Source organism: Mytilus trossulus, chromosome 14 (genome assembly GCF_036588685.1).
Source record: "Mytilus trossulus isolate FHL-02 chromosome 14, PNRI_Mtr1.1.1.hap1, whole genome shotgun sequence".
Taxonomy (NCBI): Eukaryota; Metazoa; Mollusca; class Bivalvia; order Mytilida; family Mytilidae; genus Mytilus; species Mytilus trossulus.
The window spans coordinates 26,626,562-26,649,322 of NC_086386.1; the positions used below are offsets into that span (position 1 = coordinate 26,626,562).

Sequence of the window (22,761 nt, forward strand, 5' to 3'; positions counted from 1 at the left end):
AGTTTGGTGTTTGCACTGATTGAACTGGCATGTCTACCTGGCATGTTTCAACTGACCTAAACCCAATTGTATGGTTCATTAGTCAACATTAAGTTTTTGCGGTCTGGCCACAAATCTTTGATACTGTTAGCAAAAAGTGAAATGACAATAATTATTAAGATACATTTGTAAGTTGTATTTTCTAATACAAATTTATGTCATTCTACACAAATCAGGAATATGACAGTTGCCATTTTGATTTGGAACTTTCCGTTTTGAATTTTCCACGGAGTTCAGTATTTTTGTGATGTTCCTTTTTGATTTTTATGATATTTTTGTATAGAATATGTCTTTTCTGTTGCTAATGGTAATATGTCTTGATTGTTGCAATTTCATTTTACTAACAGCAAAACAAAGTAGACGTTTATTACACATTATAAAAATATAAACAAGATAACGTACTGTATCTTCTTAACTGTCTAGTGGGAGATAATGTTTTCAGTTTATATATCTGCCAATCTTTTATTGTGTTTACTTAGCACACATAGAATTATTATCTTTTAATACATTGTGACTTAGATGGATAGTTATCTCATCGGCACTCATACCACATTCCTATTTATATTTCTTGGCCACAAAATAACAATTTGAACTGAACACTTAGAAAGTCTAATTAGACATGTTATTGACTTATGACTTTAACCACTGTATGTATCCGTCATGACTTGATTACAAGTCATAATGCCTTAGCATATCAACTAGACACCTCAATGAACATATCTTCGAAAAAATATTTATAATAAACAGTTTGTTTGTTTTTGTTAGTAAAAGTATTTCCATACCATTTCTAACTTGACATATCGTTTGTTCACAATTTACATTATTGTTTAAACATGAAATATAAATTGCAAATAGTGGGATTAAGATGTTAACAGTTACAGTACTATACTTTTAGAAAGATGAAAAAAATAAACGAAAAACAAAGAAACAATTTACGTTGAATCCTTGTTCTATAAATAGCACATCACATATCTATTTTTATCACGCACTAAAAAGATAGCACACCTGATGTATTTCCCTGTACACATCTGTAAACAAAAGTTTTCATATTTTGTGTACAACAATAATTGATGAGACCATGAGTTTTCGCAGATTGACGCCACACAGAAGAAGGAACTCAAATAGGTAAACATATATATTGAAAGATTTAACATATTAACATGGTTAATGCGTAACCTGTAAGGAGATTTTGACTGGAGTGTTTACATAGGGGCACACCTGTGAAACAATTTACAAATTTATAAATGTCTTCACCTTTCATTTGTTATTACTTATAGAATTAACTATTTGTTATAATGTTCAAAGCTTATTGATTTTCATCAAATGTACATGTATATCATTGTATGAAACTTATTCATAAGAAGGTCAAGTGAGTTGTCAAAATTTGGGTAATGGGTTATAGATACGGCAATTCCCCAGAGGGCAATTCACAAATTTATATCTTTGAAAGTCCTATTTTCTATCTTCAAACTAAAGTAAACGTGTACTTTCTAATGTGTATTACATTGTTAGCGTTCATACAAACATTGGTACAACTTGGTAATATCATAAATACATCTATGGTAATATTAAAGAATTTATTAGAGAAAGCCTGGGGCAAATACCTATAACATTTTTCAACATTCTTCAGAACAGTACGTGGTGCATTAAAAATGCAAAATATCAGATAAAACGAAACGAAGTTGTAGAGCAATGCTTATACAAGAAAATGCGGTGTAAAAGTCACTTAGAACGTTAACACCACAATCAAATGAAAACCAACTTAATTTCGCGAGCGTTTATTTTCGCGACTTTTGCGAGAGGGAAAATAACGCGAAATTAAATCGTCGCGAATAAGATATTTTCTTATCAAACTACATAAAGTAAATTAGAAAATTGCGAAATTTAATCGCCGCGAAGTGGACTAGCTAAGGATAAACGCAAAATGAAATATCCGCGAAAAAAGTTGGTTTACAGAAATTAAAACAACGCAAACATTATTCGATTTACCCCATAGACAGCATGTTTATTGCCTGACTTGCATTATTTAGGTATTGTAATTGATATTTATATGTCTATGCTGTAATGATAAACTATTGTTTCAGGTAAGGATGAACGTTTGAACCTATTAAAATGTTAAAATCCGCTGCAATTATGTTGCACTTGTCCTAAGTCAGGAACCTGATCTTCAATGATTGTCGTTTGTTGATGTGGTTCATTAATGTTTCTCGTTTTAGTCGAGTTTGCAACTTTTGTTGCAGAAAGCTCGTCATAGGGATAGTGATCCGGAAATAGCGTCGGCGCCGTTAGCTAGCTTTATATTTTAGATGGTAGAAGACCTGGATGCTTCATACTTTGTATATAGATGCCTCATGTTACGAACTTTCCTTCAGTCACATGTCCAATGTCCTTGACCTCATTTTCAGGGTTCAGTGACTATTTAGTTAAAAAGTAAATTTTTTTTGTAATGTTAAATTCTCTCTTATTATAAGTAATTGGATAATTATATTTGGAATGTGCGTACCTTGCAAGGTCCTCATGCCCATCAGACAGTTTTCACTTGACCTCGATCAGTGAACAAGCGTAAGGTTAAGTTTAGGTGGTCAAGTCCATATCTCAGATACTATAAGCAATAGGTCTAGTAAATTCGGTGTATGGAAGGACTGTAAGGTGTACATGTCCAATTGGCAGGTGTCATCTGACCTTGACCTCATTTTCATGGTTCAGTGGATATAGTTAAGTTTTTGTGTTTTGGTCTGTTTTTATACGACCGCAAATTTTGAAAAAATTTTCGTCGTATATTGCTATCACGTTGGCGTCGTCGTCGTCGTCGTCGTCGTCCGAATACTTTTAGTTTTCGCACTCTAGCTTTAGTAAAAGTGAATAGAAATCTATGAAATTTTAACACAAGGTTTATGACCATAAAAGGAAGGCTGGTATTGATTTTGGGAGTTTTGGTCCCAACATTTTAGGAATTAGGGGCCAAAAAGGGCCCAAATAAGCATTTTCTTGGTTTTCGCACTATAACTTTAGTTTAAGTTAATAGAAATCTATGAAATTTTGACACAAGGTTTATGACCACAAAAGAAAGGTTGGGATTGATTTTGGGAGTTTTGGTTTCTACAGTTTAGGAATTAAGGGCCAAAAAAGGGCCCAAATAAGCATTATTCTTGGTTTTCGCACAATAACTTTAGTTAAAGTAAATAGAAATCAATGAAATTTAAACACAATGTTTATGACCACAAAAGGAAGGTTGGTATTGATTTTGGGAGTTTCGGTCCCAACAGTTTAGGAATTAGGGGCCAAAAAGGGACCCAAATAAGCATTTTTCTTGGTTTTCCCACCATAGCGTTAGTATAAGTAAATAGAAATCTATGAAATTTAAACACAAGGTTTATGACTATAAAAGGAAGGTTGGTATTGATTTTGGGAGTTTTGGTCCCAACAGTTAAGGAAAAAGGGGCCCAAAGGGTCCAAAATTAAACTTTGTTTGATTTCATCAAAATTGAATAATTGGGGTTCTTTAATATGCCGAATCTAACTGTGTATGTAGATTCTTAATTTTTGGTCCTGTTTTCAAATTGGTCTACATTAAGGTCCAAAGGGTCCAAAATTAAATTTAGTTTGATTTTAACAAAAATTGAAACCTTGGGGTTCTTTGATATGCTGAATCTAAAAATGTACTTAGATTTTTGATTATTGGCCCAGTTTTCAAGTTGGCCCAAATCCAGGTCCAAAATTAAACATTGTTTGATTTCATCAAAAAATTGAATAATTGGGGTTCTTTCATATGCCAAATCTAACTGTGTATGTAGATTCTTAATTTTTGGTCCAGTTTTAAAATTGGTCTAAATTAAAGTGCAAAGGGTCCAAAATTAAACTAAGTTTGATTTTAACAAAAATTAAATTCTTGGGCCTCTTTGATATGCTGAATCTAAACATGTACTTAGATTTTTGATTATGCGCCCAGTTTTCAAGTTGGTCCAAATCAGGATCTAAAATTATTATATTAAGTATTGTGCAATAGCAAGTCTTTTCAATTGCACAGTATTGTGCAATGGCAAGAAATATCTAATTTCACAATATTGTGAAATAGCAATTTTTTTTTTAATTAAGAGTTATCTTTCTTTGTCCAGTATAGTAAGCAAGAAATATCTGCAAGAATTTTTTTTAATTGGAGTTATCTTTCTTTGTCCAGAATCAACTTAAATCTTTGTTATATACAATATACAATGTATATTCACTTTTTACTACCAACTGATAAATTTAAATAATCTTTACCATTCAGTGATAACAAGCAGTTTTTTTTACATCTTAATATTTTATGATGTATTTAAATGAGTAGTAATTGTTGCAAACTCCATTAGAATATTTTAATTGAAATTAGTTTTGGAATAAGGGAAAGGGGGATGTGATTAAAAAATTGGGTTCAATTTTTCTCATTTGAAATTTCATAAATAAAAAGAAAATTTCTTCAAACATTTTTTTGAGAGGATTAATATTCAACAGCATAGTGAATTGCTCTAAGAGAAAACAAAAATTTTAAGTTCATTTGAATACATTCATTCTGTGTCAGAAACCTATGCTGTGTCATCTATTTAATCACAATCCAAATTTAGAGCGGAATCCAGCTTGAATGTTGTGTCCATACTTGCCCCAACCGTTCAGGGTTCAACCTCTGCGGTCGTATAAAGCTACGCCCTGCGGAGCATCTGGTTCTTATACTATATGCAATAGGTTTACTTTATTTGGTGTATGGAATGATTGTAAGGTGTACATGTCTAACTGACAGGTGTCATCTGACCTTGACCTCATTTTCATGGTTCAGTGGTCAAAGTTAAGTTTTTGAGTTTAGGTCTATTTTTCTAATACTTTAAGCATTATGTCAACTTTATTTGGTGTATGGAAATATTTTATGATCTATATGTCTGTTACGCAGGTTTTATTTTACCTTGACTTCATTTTCACGGTCCATTGCTAAGCGTGAAATGTTTGTGTTTTGGTCTGGTTTTCTTAATTTATAAGCAATAAGTCAACTATATATGTTGTATTGTAGAATTGTTAGTTGTATATGTCTGCCTGGCATGGTTCATCGGACCTTGACCTCATTTTCATGGTTTATTGATCAATGTTTTGTTTTCTTGGTTAATGTTGAGTTTAATTGAAAGTTGTAACAAAGCTTTATATTTAGGTCTATCTACATAATATCAATGATTAGTAAAGAAGGCGAGACATTTCAGCGTGTGCACTCTTGTTATATCGATTCGACTGTTTGTTTTACCGTTTGAATGGTTTTACAAAATTCATTCTTGGGGCCATTTATAGCTTTTTGTTCGAGTTGAACCAAGACTCCGTGTTGAAAACTATATTTTGGTCTTAAATTAGGAGATACCTGTTTGTATTTTCAGCTCCGACGACATCAATGGTTGATTTTATAATTGCAAATTAAGTTAACTGGCGACGTGTTAGCGGAGCTATTAAACGGATATTTGCAACCATCCAAATCACCAATTGATGCCGTCGGAGCTTAAATACAAAACAGATATTTAAAGCTGACATTTGTCGTCTGCGCTTGTGCGTACTATTCATAGCATCAATTGTGAATTGATGCCATGACAATTGGTTATGTTATCCAATTTAAATGAACGTCACAAACGTTGTTACATTAGAAAGGTTTTTCTTTTACGCAGTGTAACTTTCAACTTTTAATTAATTGGCATTCAAATCACATCTAATATCCATATATAATATATATAGATATGTCACGATATCTCAGTAGCATGGGTTCGAATCCCGGCGAGGGAAGAACAAAAATTTTGAGATCTTACAATGTCGGGTTGATGTTTAGACGAGTTGTATATACATAATGTACACATCCATGTATCACCATTACTGCTGGTGATCCGATGGATAAATCTGTTGTAGAGTTGTCACTGGCTCAAACGTACTTATAAATATAATTATTTTCTGTGACTGTATCTTAAATTAATTTGTATGATCCTTTACTATAGATAATTTAGCTGATCTGTAAAAATAACATCTTCATGCCTTACATATCATGTACTGTAGTACGCCGCTAGATTAAAACTGACGTGGAAAGGTAACACCCGGCCACCGAATGCTTAATTTTTATGAAGCCCAGGTGGTCTTGTGGTCTAGCGGGACGGCTACAGTGCAGGCGATTTGGTGTCACGATATATCAGTAGCATGGGTTCGTATCCCGGCGAGGGAAAATAAGAAATTTGCGAAAGCACAGATTTATCATAGTTGGGTTGATGTTCAGACGAGTTGAATATATATATATATCGTTTTATCCTAAATGATTTTGGGTATTATTGTATCATCTTGTTTTGATGTAAGTATGACTGAGATGTACGATTATTTTGATATACTCTTTTCTTCAAGCGTATCAATGTACATGTATAATGTGTAGTTCCGTTTGTCGATATTCCTCCAGACCTCATGCTAAGTCTTAGTGTAATTATTCAGTAATTAAACTGTAGAATTATCCAGTATTACTAAACCGCAGAACAGTTTAAGCCTTTGAGTTTTTTGTAGACGAAACGCGTGTCCGGCGCAAATATAAAACTTCAATCCTGAATTATCTATGATTAATTATTTACAACCACTGGGTCAATGCCACTGCTGTTGGAGTTTTAATTTCCTGAGGTAACCACCAGCCCAGTAGTCAACTCTTATGTGTTGACCTGAGTTATTATTGATATGTCTATAATTATAAATTTACTGTTTACAAAACGTAGAATTTTTGAAATACTAAGGCTTTTCTACCTTAGGAATAGATTATTTAAGTTGTATTTTGCCAAGGTTTTATGTATTTTGGTCGTCAATACTTTATTTAGTCTTTTTAACATTTTTTTTTATTCCAGCGTCATTGATGAGTTATTTGGGTAACGAAATACGCGTCTGGCGCAAATATAAAATTTCAATCTTGGTTTCTATGATTAGCTTAATTGTATATATACAAAATTAAAGTTTATATAAACTATTAAATCTGATCAAAGATACCATGTAACAATGAACATGTACCCAGTGGATTGTGTTTCTTCAGATTTATTGCTGAACGACAATGATTGTAATGTTGGTTTTTTTTAACTATCAAAATAAATTTAGTATCTAGCAGATATAGTTTAACAATGTGACTTCCCAATACAATACATGAACATTGGAACCTTCATTCCATGAATGACGTTACTTCCTTTCTGTTGATTATTCGTCATTAAAACAGGTTTACGGTACTGAGCTGTGTTTTGAATTTATCTAAGGAAACTTCTGTTTTTTTTGTGTGTGGAGAAAACCTAGAAAGCCTCTATATCTTCGACAAAATAAAGAGGGGGGATAGGACCTTTATCGGGACTCCGGGATTTGGTGTTTTTAAGCTCGGGATTTCGGGATTGACCCTTTCGGGATCCGGGAATTCTTGTTTTCGAATTTCGGGAACTCGGGATTTCGTGTTTTTAAGCCCGGGATTTCGGGATCAGGACCCCTCCTATCCCCCCTCAATAAAGATAAAAAAACTATATGTCCAATAACTTAATGTAAGTGTTGAAACGGTTACGACCGCTATTTTGGCTTTTTTTTAAAGACTTTCAAAAATGGTGATTTGTAAATCTGTAATATATCATCTAATACCAGACAATGAAGGTTAATATTGTTGTATATGAAACAAGCATACTTTTTAAATATCGTCCTCTGTCACACTAACGTATTACATTGTACTTAACATCCACTTAAAAATGTCATTCGCAAATCATTTAGGTACTAATATAACCACCATACCTTGGTCTCTGTGTATGTTTTGTAAGCAATGTGATCCAGGTAAGCAAACTTTGTTTCAGAATCTCCTTCGAATCTCCCTCAAGCATATTAGCTCTGATTCCATGTCCGTATTGGGTTGACTGAAATTTTTTGACAAAAGCTAAAATAATTTAAAAAAAATATAATTCCGCCATTAACTTTCATATACGTTGCCAAGAGTCAATTGGTCCAACAAGTTACCTTATCAAATCACTCCTAAATCATTTCTTAACAATACATTCTGCTGTATATTTACGTAGGGGATTAGATTTGTCCGGTTTCCGTACTAATAAACTCAATGTAAAACTTGTAAAATGAGTACCCTGTATGTATATAATGTGTCTCGATGCCGGTAGTGTTTACCTTTATATTTTTACGGTTTTTGCTTGTGAGAGAGTTGACTTCATATTTCATTATAGTAATGTCTTATTTCTGTGTCATTTGTTTTCTTGTGGAAAGTATTTTCGTTGGCAATATAACCAAATCTTTTTATTTTTATAACACATGTCTATTTAAATTGCTTTCTTGTAGAAAACTAGAAATTCCGTCCACTGAAAATGAAGTGTGTGCAGAACTTAATTATGATACTGTTAAAAATGCAATCATTGATGTCGAAAATGGTTTAAACGATTTACGGAAGAAAGTGAAAGCAACAAAAAAGGCCAGAGAACAAAACCGGAGAAACAACTATGAAGATACAAAACAACTTTTATTAGACAACGTTCACAGTAAAATGAACTTACTTAATTCAGTATGTCTTCTTTCTATGATACTATTTAATGTTATTATTTTACTTTAAATGATTTAAAAAAAACGTTATCCAAAGCATGCCAATTCTAAAACCTACCCACATATATTCAAACGCTGTCAATCTAGCAAGAATTTGTACCTTATAAAGGAATGACATGTAAGCATAAATTGACATATTAAAAAAGAGATGAAGGGGATATTTTGCTCGTTTGAATTTCAACGTATAAACAATTAAGAACCAACTTCTAATAACATGGAAAAGGCATGAATTAAACGTATACAATTTAAAAAAACCTGAAAAGATATTTTGGATATGAAATCATAAGTTGATGGAAAAGGCAACACTCAAAAATTCAACGAATAAAACCAAGTGCACTTATCCAAAACTAATACAATTAATAACAAGATTTTGTGATTTGAAAGTGAAAGCATTGTCAGCTCCAATTAAGAGTAACCCATGTTGTTCGAAAGAAGTTTTAAAAAAGTCAATGATTCATTTCTTTTGATGACAAATATAATTCACAAAATGCAATGCCATTGTTAAAGGTTCAACATAAACAAGTCAACATAGTCCTGTTTAGATGAATATTAATTTTTGTTGAAATAAAAATGATCGAAACACTTTCGCAATTAGAGCGTAAAAAGATTTCATGCGTCGGGATAGAAAAAAAGAAATAATGTACGGAGTATCTATTAAAGTTTTTTTTTATTGTTTCAAGAACTTTACCCGTGTGATAAACACTTTATTAATCAATTGAATTCGTATAATGTGTGATTATTGTAGGCATTTCACGTAACATTTAGTGAAATATCGCAACTAGAAGAAAATTTTAGGAAATTAGAAGAAAATAACAGAGTTTTGAAAAAAGAACAGTCAAATCAGGAGAGGAAGATTAAAGACTTAACTTTTTCGCTTGAAGAACGCGACAAAAAGTTGAAAGATGTAGAATTAAAACTTTTACAAGGAAACACATCTGATTCTACACAGGAAAGGTACAACATGTAAAAAACATTTTCAAGACTAAGTATTTAGTCCTTCAACCCTTATGATTTTTCAAAGGTAATGAACGAGAAATCAAGACGCCCATTTTCAAATAAAGTCACTCGTTTATGATGGCAACTGAATCAATCGTTTTTCAGGTACATTTATTAGCCTTTAGTAACCTTTTCAAAAATGTTTAAATATTTTGTTATTTGGTCCATGGGTAGTTGTCTCGATGGTAATCATATCAATTTACATCATACATTTTTACTTAATTTTCGTTTACAAATTACGGCACATTTATTTCGTAATTTCAAAACCGTCTTTCATTATTGTTTGTCTAGTAACTTATATCTCTTTTTTTCCCTGTTCTCAAATTCATAGCCACTCATTTTTAATGTAACTTTCATATGATACAACCTCTGATGTTTTCATTTTATTCACAGCAAATTAGAAGAAGATTACAGGATGTTAAAAAGAGAACAGTTGGAACAAAACAAAAAAGTAAAAGACTTAACATGTTTATTAGAAGAGCGAGACAAAACAATAATGGAAAAAGATGTTGAAATTAAACTTTTACAAGAAAGTGTATCAAATTCAACAAAGGAAAGGTAATTTTAAATGTACTGTTATCGTACTAAGTCCTTACCATATTCATCAATGAAATTTCATATAATATCAGACCTCTTGAGTTCATATCATTTTTATTCAACGTTTTTTTTAATCGGATACTTTTTTACTGTCAATGTTGAATATCATTACGTTTAACATTTTTTTTTATCAGGTACGGATAGTAAAAAAAGAAATCCGATAAAAAAAACGTTGAATGCAAATGTTATGAATAGTTATAGAAGGTACCAGGATTATAATTCAGTACGCCAGACGCGCGTTTCGTCTATATAAGACTCATCAGTGACGATCATATCAAAATATTTATAAAGTCAAACAAGTACAAAGTTGAAGAGACTTGAGGATCCTATACGAAGTCTTATATTATCGGACTACTCAAAGATGTCTTGTAAATGATCTGTTAAGCGTAGATTATGTATCATTTTACCGATTCACCGCTTTAGCTTGTTGTTGACAACATATTGCTCATCGCTTTATTTTTTGTTTGCTTTCAAAACCCGGCAATCTTCTTATATAACTATATTCAGTATAGATTAACACAAAATTACATATACAGGCTATTTCTGATCTACAACATCAAAACCTTTGTGATTTTTTTTTTGATTCACCAACTTATTAAATAATTAAAGCTGTCAAAGGGAAGAACTGAAAAAAAAATCTTCTGTAATTCGACCATTTTTATGAGAAAAATAAGTGAGGATTTTAAAATTAAAATCATTGTTGTAAGCAAAAATCATCCAAAAGATCCGGTTTTTTAATTCCTTTATTGTATTTTTATGTTAGAATGCGTCTTTCAAACGTTAATTTCTTTGTTTTAAAATCTTATAAAACATGCGTCGATAAAGAGTGTTATAAGGCTGTTTCTTGAAAAAATATCGCATTATCCGTATGAAATTGATTTGTACCAACTTTTATCTAATTTGACTAAAAATATTACGTTAATTTTTGATATAACACTATATAAGGGAATATCGTTCTTAAACTTCCATTAATGTATGATAATTTTAAAACTCTTCTTTCCAATTTACATCTTAAAAATGGAAACTAACACTTTATACAGTTTATACTTCCAAAGTACATTTCTTGATTTATCAGAATATTGAAAGCCGAAGCTATATAAGGACCAACACATTTGAAAACATACAGGATGAAGTAGACCTAAAATAAAAGTAAACATAATCTAAAGTCAGTTTATTAACTTTGCGTTTACATACTAATTTTGGTCCTTAATGCTCTTCAACTTCGTACTGTGACTTCGCCTTTATATAACTTTTTTTTTGTTCGAGCATCAGTCACTGAGTCGTTTGTAGGCTAAACCGCGTCTGAAGTACAAAATGTTAATCCTTATGTCTATGATGAGTTCATATACACAAATATTTAGATAGTATGACCCTGCTCGATAGCTTATTTGTTTCTGTCTTTATTCTACGTTAAATGGCCTCAGTTTTATGAAATCGTGTGACGAGGATCTTGAATCGGAAGACTTTCAGCAGTACCAAGTTTATGGGTAAAAATAACATGTAAATTGTATACAATTAAGACTTTTCAAATGACCTTTAAAACAGTACGTTGTAGCATATTTTTTGAATATTGTTTGTTATATATACCTCTCATGTATCTACAAATATCTTGATTCAATAATTGAATCTATGCATACACAACGAAATACATTTCAAACGCTTTTGTATGATTCGTTTTGGTTGATTGAGCTATAGATATAGGAAGATGTGGTGTGAGTGCCATTGAGACAACTCTCCATCCAAATAACAATTTACAAAAGTAAACCATTATAGGTTAATGTACAGCCTTCAACACGGAGCCTTGGCTCACCCCGAACAAAAGCTATAAAGGGCCCCAAAATTACTAGTGTAAAACCATTTAAACGGGAAAACCAACGGTCTAGTTTATATAAAAAATGAGAAATGAGAAATACACATAAACAAACGACAATTGCTGTATATCAGATTCATGACTTAGGACAGGTGCAAACATTTGCAGCATGATTTAACGTTTTAATGGTACCAAACCTTCTCCCTTTTCTGAAATAATAGCATAACATCACAACATAGAAAACCACACGATCAAATATCAATTGGAAGGCTTAACTCAATAAAAAAACGTAAGTTAACACACTATGAACGAATAGATTTGATTTATATTTTCTTCTGTATTAAGTACGGAAACAGCCGATGGTAGAGTTGATATATCTGCAAACACTGATTTATCAGATCCAAATAGACCAATGAAAATAGCAGAAAAGATCTCCGAGATGTTTGATTATGAATGGCCGAAAAGTATTGAAGCCTTAGAAGATTTTGGTTTAGAGGAAAAGGAATGTGTCAATATATTATTGCATTTTCTTACAGTAAGTAGCTCCATATTTTGTAATCCACGAAAAATAGAATTCGAGTTTTTTATCAATGCGTCGATATATAGTCGATATATAGTATATATAATTATAGTCTTTAACTGCATAAACAAACCGGTTTAACGCAAAACGTAGCACTCAATAAATATGAAAACCGTTTGAGAAAAACCCACAATTAAATAAGACCTACCAAGCCATTATCTGTGCTGATAATGATCTAAGTAAAATACCAAACCCTGTAATACATATGTTTTGATTTCATTGATAGTAGAACAGGATGATATAATACGGACATGTATTGAGGGATTTTAAATACGAAACACTAAAATATTTTGTAGATAGGATGTATCTGATATGTCATCAGTCCACCCATTTGGTCTTTTTTCTCTTAATAACTTGGTTTAAATTTAAGAGCTTAAAACATCTTTTTGTAGTAAATTCTTTGGCACTCCAGTAGATTGGACCCATCTAAACTGTGAAGTTTTCTGCCCTAACATATAATTACTTGAAAAGCAGCTGACGTTTCTTAAAAATTTCTGGCAAATGAGTGCGTTATCGAATTGTATCGACGTGGCGTTGCCATAACTTGATCTGATAGTAAGCGGTCACCAGCCTATCCTGTCAGCCTTAAATAAAATGTATGAACAGTGAGACGAGTTGTCTAGCAAAATCACGTTCACGTTTTCCTGCCTTTAATATTTTTATGGTCTGGTCTAGATTTTTTTCCTTCGTCTTGTAAATTTGGAAATGCAACATTGTTTTACTGATTAAGATGATGGTATGGATTAAAACAATAGTTTCACGATGAAAAACGTTAAAAAACATTTATAGGTTTTAAATATCGCTTTAAAAAAATCGTACGAATTTAAAAATGCTGTTTGATCAAGAATTTTAGCTAAATCAGGTGTTGAATTTTTCTCAAACGACACCATGTATTATTGTAAGCCTGAATTGTAGCTTAATGACGCTAAATCATAAGAAAGGGATTCCAAACTCAAGAACTCCAACCTGTATCTTCTACTGTAATTTTACATGATTTAGTGTTGGATTTATATATTTAAAGGATGCATACGAGGAATGTGGAAGGATCGTTTCAGATTTAAATCATCATTTAAAACAAGCTCTGATTGTTTATGATGGTGTAGGAGACGTCGAGGAGGTAAATTTAGTTACAGATTTGGCGGGTAATGTATGAATATACGCAGATTTTTATTTTTGTTTATTGAACCTGAAATCCTCTTAAATAATGGACATAGCAAAAGAACTAGTGTTTGATACTTTAAAATATGATACCCAAAATACAATAAAGATAATTGTCTAACTATTATGTTGATGAAAAGGAAAAGTAAGATCTTTTTTTTTGTCAAAGGAGAAGGTCCGGTAAGGGCCGATTGTGGCCTCAAATTTCAAGTTCATCTGACGAAAGATTTTAGACACTTTTTAAACACTTTAGCGTCTATTTCAGTTGATTAAATTTGTTTATGTGAAAGATTTTAACAGATTTATTCATTAAAAACGCTCCGATTCTAGCTTAAATATGAAAAAAGCTACATCCGTGTTCAGCCTCAATCTTTTATTTATGTTATGTATTATCATCAAATACAACTTGCATTTCAGTATTTAGAATGAACACAAATGCGGACACTTTCATTTTAGACGGAAACCATCTATAATTTAACTAAAATGCTAAAATTGTGAAGATTTCAGTAATTTAGCATGACTTAATGATGCTAGTACCCGATACATGTGCATTGTATTGTAAAAAACTACCCATATTTATGTAGCAAAAGCATTTTACTTTCCAATAAATAACTAGAAGTTAACATTTTAACAATTTTGTAAAACTGCTATATTTTGGGGCCAAACATGTGTCTTACTGAACCTACTGCTTTTACATGGAGGAAAATATTACGTTTATCTCTAAGTTAATTTTCTTTGTAATCCATTTAGCCTTCAAATCAAGTTGTTCCTGCTGAAATGTTACAAAAATTGAAGAACTTGAGACTTCAGTTGACAGAAACCAACCTTGAAATATTACAAAAGGTAAATTCAATTTATTTTTAAAAGTTCACTTGCAGTTTGAATATTCCAGTTTTGTATGATAAGTGATTGGTGTTTGTCAACAATTGAGTATGGCATACTAAATTGTTGTAGTAATTTTAGAGGGAATTCGATTGTTATACTGAAATATAAAAATAACGGTGTAATGTGTAGAATATACTTCAGTCCTTTTTTTAAAAATGGTACCGTGAATCAATATGTTCAAAATTTACTTCTAGATTTTAACAACTGAATATGCATAAAAACGTACACAAACATTTTTGAATAGTTCCTGTATGTTTTGCATATAAGATAATACGTTAATATGATTGGTCGACAGGACTTTCGGTAGTTGATCTTGACGTTGTTTATTTTTCGATAGACGAGTTTGACTGAACTCCCTTTTGTAACCAGTGCAAACAAGATGGCGGCGATTATAACACTGACGTTAACAAAATTTATTTTCACTGCACAATAGTCGTTTAATTAATTTATTAAACACAAAAATATTTGCTTGAATGATAAATAGAGTGTTTGTATTTTATTTGTTATCAGATAGGAAATTTCATGAAGTTCATATTTTTGAGTTTACAAACAATTATCTATTCACTGACAGATATATACAATTTAAGTAAATAGAGGTTACAAATAGGAAAATATATTCCATATCTCCAATTTTTAAGAATTATAAAGATTTAATACCTTTTTAAAGGAATGTATTGGTGTATAAACTGAACCAAGTCACTCACAAACATATCATTCGGACTTTTTTGTTTGTGAGTAAATTTGTCGAGTTTATATACCAACGAATTCATTTGAATAGGCGTTTAATCCTATTATATGCAAATGAAATAAAAGGATATATAGTTACTCTTAATAATGACACCAATTTAAATCTTTAATTTTGTAAGGGACAATATAATCAGAATAAAAGATGATCAGTGATGGAACGTCAAAAGAGTTACAAAGTATAAAATACAGATCTTGTGTCCACTTTTGCCTACATGGATAAGGAAACGTTCTGTAATGATTTTTTTCTCGAATGTATACACACTTTCAAATGTTTGAAGCTTACAATGTCATTGGCTGATTCGATAAATACAAAAACAGACCGTAAAGCGGAGTGGTGTCAGATCTTTGTAAGACTAGCTTGGACACAAAGTCACGAAAAAATTAACCCTCAAAATATATTATCGGTATACAACGTGTCAAAGTAAAATCACTTAAATGCTGAACTCCGAGGAAAATTCAAAACAGAAGTCCACTATCAAAGGCTCAAACACATCAAACGAATGAATAACAGCTGTCATAATACTGACTGGTTAAAGGCATTTTTTTATGTAGAAAATGTTTTATTGAACATGGTTTTATAGCTTTTATGAGCTAAACCTCTTATTTGTAATACAGTGGTATCAAGTTCTATTATATTGACAACGATGCGTGAACAAAACAAACATACATAGTAGGTAAACATGTCAAAAATAGGGGTACAGCAGTCAATATTGTGTTATAATCTTAATCATTAAGATCATCTATAACGGTTTCTTAGAGTTTATCCCACATATCCAGCTAATAATCGAAAAAGTTTCGAAGAGAAAACGTGAATTCATCAACAGGAACTTAAATGATATCACAATCCAATTACTTAAAAGACAAACCAAATCACTATGCCACTAACATAGTTGACCATTGCAGTCGGTTCCTCTCTAAGTATGAACTCTCTCAAACTGTAATAAACTCAAACCCATGCTGTTTAAAGTGTGAATTTATTATTTGTATGTTATTGTAGAAGCTTCGGATTCATCTGAGAAAAGCTAGGTCAAATGTAACTGATGAACACATCATAGCCTGTGCTAAATATGTATCAGATTGCATAGAATATGTTTGGATGATACAGATTCAAGATCCTAAAGTTTATATTGAATGGGATTTCCCGAGTGGAGCGAAAATTGACTTGGATCTCTTTCGATCTTATAAAAAAACTGGAAATTATATAGACTTTATTGTGTGGCCTGTTATATATGTTCACAAAGGCGGTAATTTGCTTTGTAAAGGTGTTGTGCAACCGATGTCAGAAAATAAAGGTTAATAAAATGCGTAATAAATGTTATCTTCTTAAATCTACTTACAGTTGTGCTTGATTGTGTACATGTTAGCCTTAAACTTAACATTCTTTTTTTATTTATTTTGTGAAAGTTTTCTTATTGTTCAAACTCCTCCATAGTATTTTATCATTATGACAGAATAAAAATATCACAAACTTTATTTTATGAAACCTAATAATGTTTGATGCAGAGACACATAAGTATAAAAATTTCAACGATTCTATTGATAATATGCATGTAAACTTGTAATATTTCGACCCCATCACACAAAATCGTTAAACTCAACACAATAAGACATGACAAACAAGACGAAAACAATCAAAACCAAGGAGTAAACAAAGACTCATCAAACCAAAGGACATTAACATCAACAGTTATAAATAATAATTAAGAAACAACACGGACTTCACTAAAAACCGGGAGTGAAATCAGGTGCTCCGAACGGGTAAGCATTTCCTGCACCGTATACGGCACCTGTCGTGTTATTTCTTTGTTCAGATCGTTAATGGGAGATTATTATGACTGAGAAAGAATATCAGATATGATTTCTGACATACTTTTGTCATAATGGCCAATCAACTAATGATGGCGACCGTAAAATTTCTTGAGTGACGCCCTTAATTTGATTGATTCATAGCCTTGTCTAATCAACTTTTGAGAAAACAGTATTCCTCGTTCAACAAAATCAACGTACTTTCAGCTAGCTCTAGAGTAACGTATCAATTGAGACACATATACATGCTGGTGCCGATGGAATATTGCTACACAAATTATAATGAGGAAGTCTATTGTTTTTTTTACATTCTGCAAAAGCAGCCATGTTTGTTGTTGTTTCCGTAAGTGGTTCAGTTTTATTATTGGAATTCACATAAAAAGATATAAAAACTCAATCTCCAGCGAAGAGATCATATCCGTTCGGTTCAATACTTCGTAACACTACACTCAATATTAGGTGCAGTATTGCGGAGCATGTCTGAAACGGATATGAACTCTGCGCCGGAGATTGAAAAAAACTATATTACTTTAAGTCGTACAGCTTTCAGCAAACATCACATCAAATATATGAAAGTCCCATTGTATTGTCGAAATGCGCATCTGGTGCAAGAAAATTGGTACCGTTAATTTTTTTACTACCACTGGGTCGATGCCTCTGCTGGTGAACCATTAGTCCCCGAGGGTATCACCAGCCCAGTAGCCAGTACTTCGGTACTGGCATGAAAATACGGATTGTTTGTGTTATTAAAATTTGCTGTTACAAAATATTAGAAATTATTTTTAAATTAAGGAATGTATCTCCCTCATGCAAAGCTCTGATTCCTTTCACTGATTTTGCTATACTTTTTGGACCTTTTGGATTATAGCTCTTCATCTTTTATATAAGCTTGGATTTCAAATATTTTGGCCACGAGCATCACTGAAGAGACATGTATTGTCGAAATGCGCATCTGGTGCAAGAAAACTGGTACCGTTAATTTTATTGATGACTAAGTTTCTAAAATTCTTTTGGATGTTTATGCGCAAGCAAATTATCCGTATATTTGATGACCTTATCAAGAAAAGTTCCGAAAACTAGACAACGTCAGTCAATCAGCAGCAAATAATTCTTTTTGTTTTTACTAACATCATCAAAGAAAATCAAACGAACCTGTTCTGGCGAAAAACACAATGTATATTAATATGTCACATTTACATCGTGAAGGCTCAGCTCTTTGTAAAAAAATCATGACGACCTAATCTAATAAAAGTTTAAATTCAAGTAAATCTTAAAAAAATAAAACGTTCCTGTCTTTTTGAAATTTATCAGACATCATTTGAACCGTTATATTCACCCCCCCCTCCCAGGTGACAATGAGGAAAATACAGTGCTCAGAAACTAAGTCTTTATACATAGAAAATTTCTGGAGATTGTATAATGTTAAGAACTTCACATGAATTTATGAAAAAAACTTCGAATATGCTCAGAAGAAAAGAACATGTGTTTAATTGTTTACATAATATATTTACAGTATTAGTCAATGAAAAAAAAGAAAAAGAAGATGTGGTATGACTGCCATTGAGATTACTTTTCACAAAAGACCAAATGACACAGAAATTAACAACTAAGGGCACCGTAAGACCTTCAACAATGAGAAAATAGCAAACGTATTATCAAATAGGCAGCTATAAAAGGCCCAAGAATGGCAAATTTTAAACAATCCAAACGAAAAAACGAACGGCATATTTATGTACACATTAATGAAAACAATGTAACACAGAAAAAGACGACAACCACTGAATAACAGGTAAGTGACAGCAGTTTTTTTTAACAAGGTGCAGAAAAAATAGAAATCATTCAAACGTCTGTGTCAAGCTTCTATAATAATATAATAATAGTAAAAATTTCTATAGCGCCCTATATAACAATAAAATCACTCTAAGGCGCTTTACATATATATATACATGATAAAAATATAATAATTTTCTTTACAAATCTACCTTAAAAAAAGAACATTAGGTATAATATTTTTCCAATCAAATTAAAGTGTAATATTCCTTTGTAATGCGTTCTGGTTTTAAAAAGAAAAATATGCATCATCTGTAATATTAAATGATATGATTCGCTGTCTTATGTTTTTAGAAAATAAAAATGTCCATAGAGGATTTGAAACAAATTTATCTAATATGTAATTCTAAAATATTTATTAGTCTCTCAGGTTACAGAAAGAATATCTTGATCGATTTTGTCATTATAATCGTCTTGGAAGCGTTACTGCCCTACGTCTCATCTGTTCTGAAACCATTGAATGATTCTGAACTTTGATGATTGTTAAGAAAGAACTTAATATTTCATAAGGTAATAACTTACATCTTAAGATATGATACAAGTAAATATTTAACCAACATAATGCGATTCATTTATCAAATTATAATATTTATCTAATTAAGGAAACCTTGGTATACACGTTCTGTTGATTATATGGTATATCTGTTGAAGGATTGATCATTAAGAATTTAAGAAAACATCCCGTGTGGGAATGTGAATCAGATTTCAATAAAATATTGGATTGTTTGTAGATCTTTGATTTTCATCGTGGTAAGTTTTGTTATCATAGAATAATATATATATTTCCGTTTTGAATTTTCTTGTCATTCTTTTGGGAACTGATGAAGAACTTTAGAATATTCAAAAAGCACCATTCTTTACAGCAAAAACTACTAAATTATATTTTTTGCAAAACGTCTTTAAATCACATAATATTTTTTCATCCAGAAAAGAGTATGTTATAATTTTTTTTTAATTTATTTGTATCTGTTTTAATATACTATTATTGATTCCTTATAATCAAATATATTAGTATTTGACTTGACTTTGAACCATCTTAAATCATTTCTTGGGTTTTTGTAGGATTATAGTCACTGTGAGTTATGATTGGATATAAAGTCATTTTTGTACTCTCAACGAAACTGTCATTTATATCAGGTAATTTATAGTACTAAGTATCTGATTGTTTAACAGACTCTATATCTATGATTAATATTGCATAAATAGACATAAAATGGAAATTGGGAATGTTTATACCCATTCTGTCTGTTTGTTTTAGTCACGCATCGTTGTCAAGATAATGGAAATATGCGACTTTCATACAATAGTTATCAAAAGTACCAGGATTAAAATTTTATACGCCAGACGCGCGTTTCGTCTACATAAGACTCATCAGTGACGCTCAAATCAAAATAGTTAAAAAGCCAAACAAATACAAAGTTGAAGAGCATTGAGGACCCAAAATTCCAAAAAGTTGTGCCAAATACGGCTAAGGTAATCTACTCCTGGGGTAAGAAAATCCTTAGTTTTTCGAAAAATTCAAAGTTTTGTAAACAGAAAATCTATAAAATGACCATATAATTGATATTCATGTCAACACCGAAGTGCTGACTACTGGGCTGGTGATACCCTCGGGGACGAAACGTCCACCAGCAGTGGCATCGACCCAGTGGTGTAAATAGTTATCAAAAGTACCAGGATTAAAATTCTATACGCCAGACGCGCGTTTCGTCTACATAAGACTCATCAGTGACGCTCAAATCAAAATAGTTAAAAAGCCAAACAAATACAAAGTTGAAGAGCATTGAGGACCCAAAATTCCAAAAAGTTGTGCCAAATACGGCTAAGGTAATCTACTCCTGGGGTAAGAAAATCCTTAGTTTTTCGAAAAATTCAAAGTTTTGTAAACAGAAAATCTATAAAATGACCATATAATTGATATTCATGTCAACACCGAAGTGCTGACTACTGGGCTGGTGATACAAGTGAAAGGATTAGCTAGCTATAAAGCCAGGTTTAATTCATAATTTTCTACATATGAAAATACCTGTATCAAGTCAGGAATATGACAGTTTTCATCCATCCGTCGTTTGATGTGTTTAAGCTTTTTGCCGTTTGATAATGGACTTTCTGTTTTGAATTTGCCTCGGAATTATCTTTGCATTTTTAGTTGTATCCATATCTGATATGCAATGTCAAATAGTGTAGGTACTATAGGTTACACTTAGTAAATACAGCTGTTTGACAAACCACGCCTCTTTTGGTGTAATACATAATATTCATAGATATGTCAATTTGTTAACGTGCTTGTTCCCAGATATGATCTCTATGTTACACCTCATAAAGTAGACAAAGAGTAACAGGTGTACATAATTTTAGTATAATTTTAAACTGTAACAAGTTCAGGGCATATACATGTTGAAAATATGCCACACATTCCTATGTTTTAACCTTTAAATAAAATAGAAGTGCATATCAACTTCATAATAAAAGTGTCACAGTTTTAGCTGCAATGGAATTTCCTATGGAAAATCGCATTGTCCATATTGACAGACATGCAACTTATAGTTTTACAGTTACCCGTAAACCTGACTACTTTTTGTGATGGAATTAATGTTTAGAGACTGAATTAACGCTTTATACATTTTAAGTGGATTTATCTACATCAGGAAAGCTCAAAGTCGTTTATTTTCAAAACCAAAGATGTATAAGAATCGAAACAGGTGTGCGGGTCAGACCTAGCATTTCGATGATGTGTAATTTGATATTAAGTACAGTGAACGAAGATAATATCCTAGATATATATATAGATATGTAGCGTTCAAACATTTGGTTTTGATAGTTCCTGAAAAGGTAAATATAAAAAAGCGCTTCAGAGGCAACAGATTTTACAATTGTTATATAGTACATTGTATCATTACATAAAGACGCAAGTTTCATAAATTATTCTAATATACAAGGTATGCGACTGTCAAACACGTGAGAGGTTGCTAGCTGCAAAACCACATTTAATCCACCACTGGTTCAGAAATATTTTTCAGTGTGTTTTAGCTTTTAATTTTATCATTTGATCAGAGTCATTCCATTTTCAATTTTCAAGTTCTGTAATTTTTGTTTTTTTCAAAACATCAAGGTTTGAGGTATACATGTACCTACATTCTTTTCAATTGCAGCATGTACGTATAAATTCAATTAAAATAATGCAATCATAATCACTGATGCGTACGAGTTGAATCCAATTTGAAAAAATCTATTATAACAATTTGGTAAATAGCTGTCATAATTTAGTTGTTGTGTTAATGAATATTGAATTCCAACGGCATTCGATTAAAACAATAATTAAACTGATACAAGTGCAGTTCACACTGTACTCAGAAGGAGCCGACGAAAGTCTATTCTACTTTCTGCTATGGTATTAATGGCATACGCTCATGCTTTAAAAATTGGATATTTATTGTTCGTGTTCATCGTAGTTATAAGCGTTTATTTTTCACTTCAGTGTTCCTGTTGTTCGTTTGTTTTTAGTTGATGTGTTTCCATCGGTTTTATTTTGTAACCCGGATTTGTTTTCTATCAATCGATATATGACCTTTGGACACTGGTAAAATAGTTTTGTCTTTATTTAGTAAAACAACAGATGGCATAAAGACAAAGCACAAAGACAAGTATAAATTAGAATTAATTCCTTCCAATAATGAAATATGATAGAAATATGATAGAATTACGTCATAAATAAGTCACATTTTACGTC

General features: G+C 31.6%; 1 protein-coding gene across 1 annotated transcript; it reads left to right on the forward strand.

The window, feature by feature from the left end:
• Positions 1–1,037: 1,037 nt before the first annotated feature.
• Positions 1,038–16,721, forward strand: LOC134696530 (uncharacterized). Its single transcript, XM_063558370.1, has 8 exons — positions 1,038–1,164; positions 8,365–8,584; positions 9,368–9,576; positions 10,012–10,176; positions 12,371–12,560; positions 13,627–13,722; positions 14,514–14,606; positions 16,393–16,721. The coding sequence occupies exons 1-8, from the start codon at positions 1,118–1,120 to the stop codon at positions 16,690–16,692; spliced, it is 1,320 nt and encodes a 439-aa protein (XP_063414440.1). The 5' UTR covers positions 1,038–1,117; the 3' UTR covers positions 16,693–16,721.
• The last annotated feature ends 6,040 nt before the right edge of the window (positions 16,722–22,761 follow it).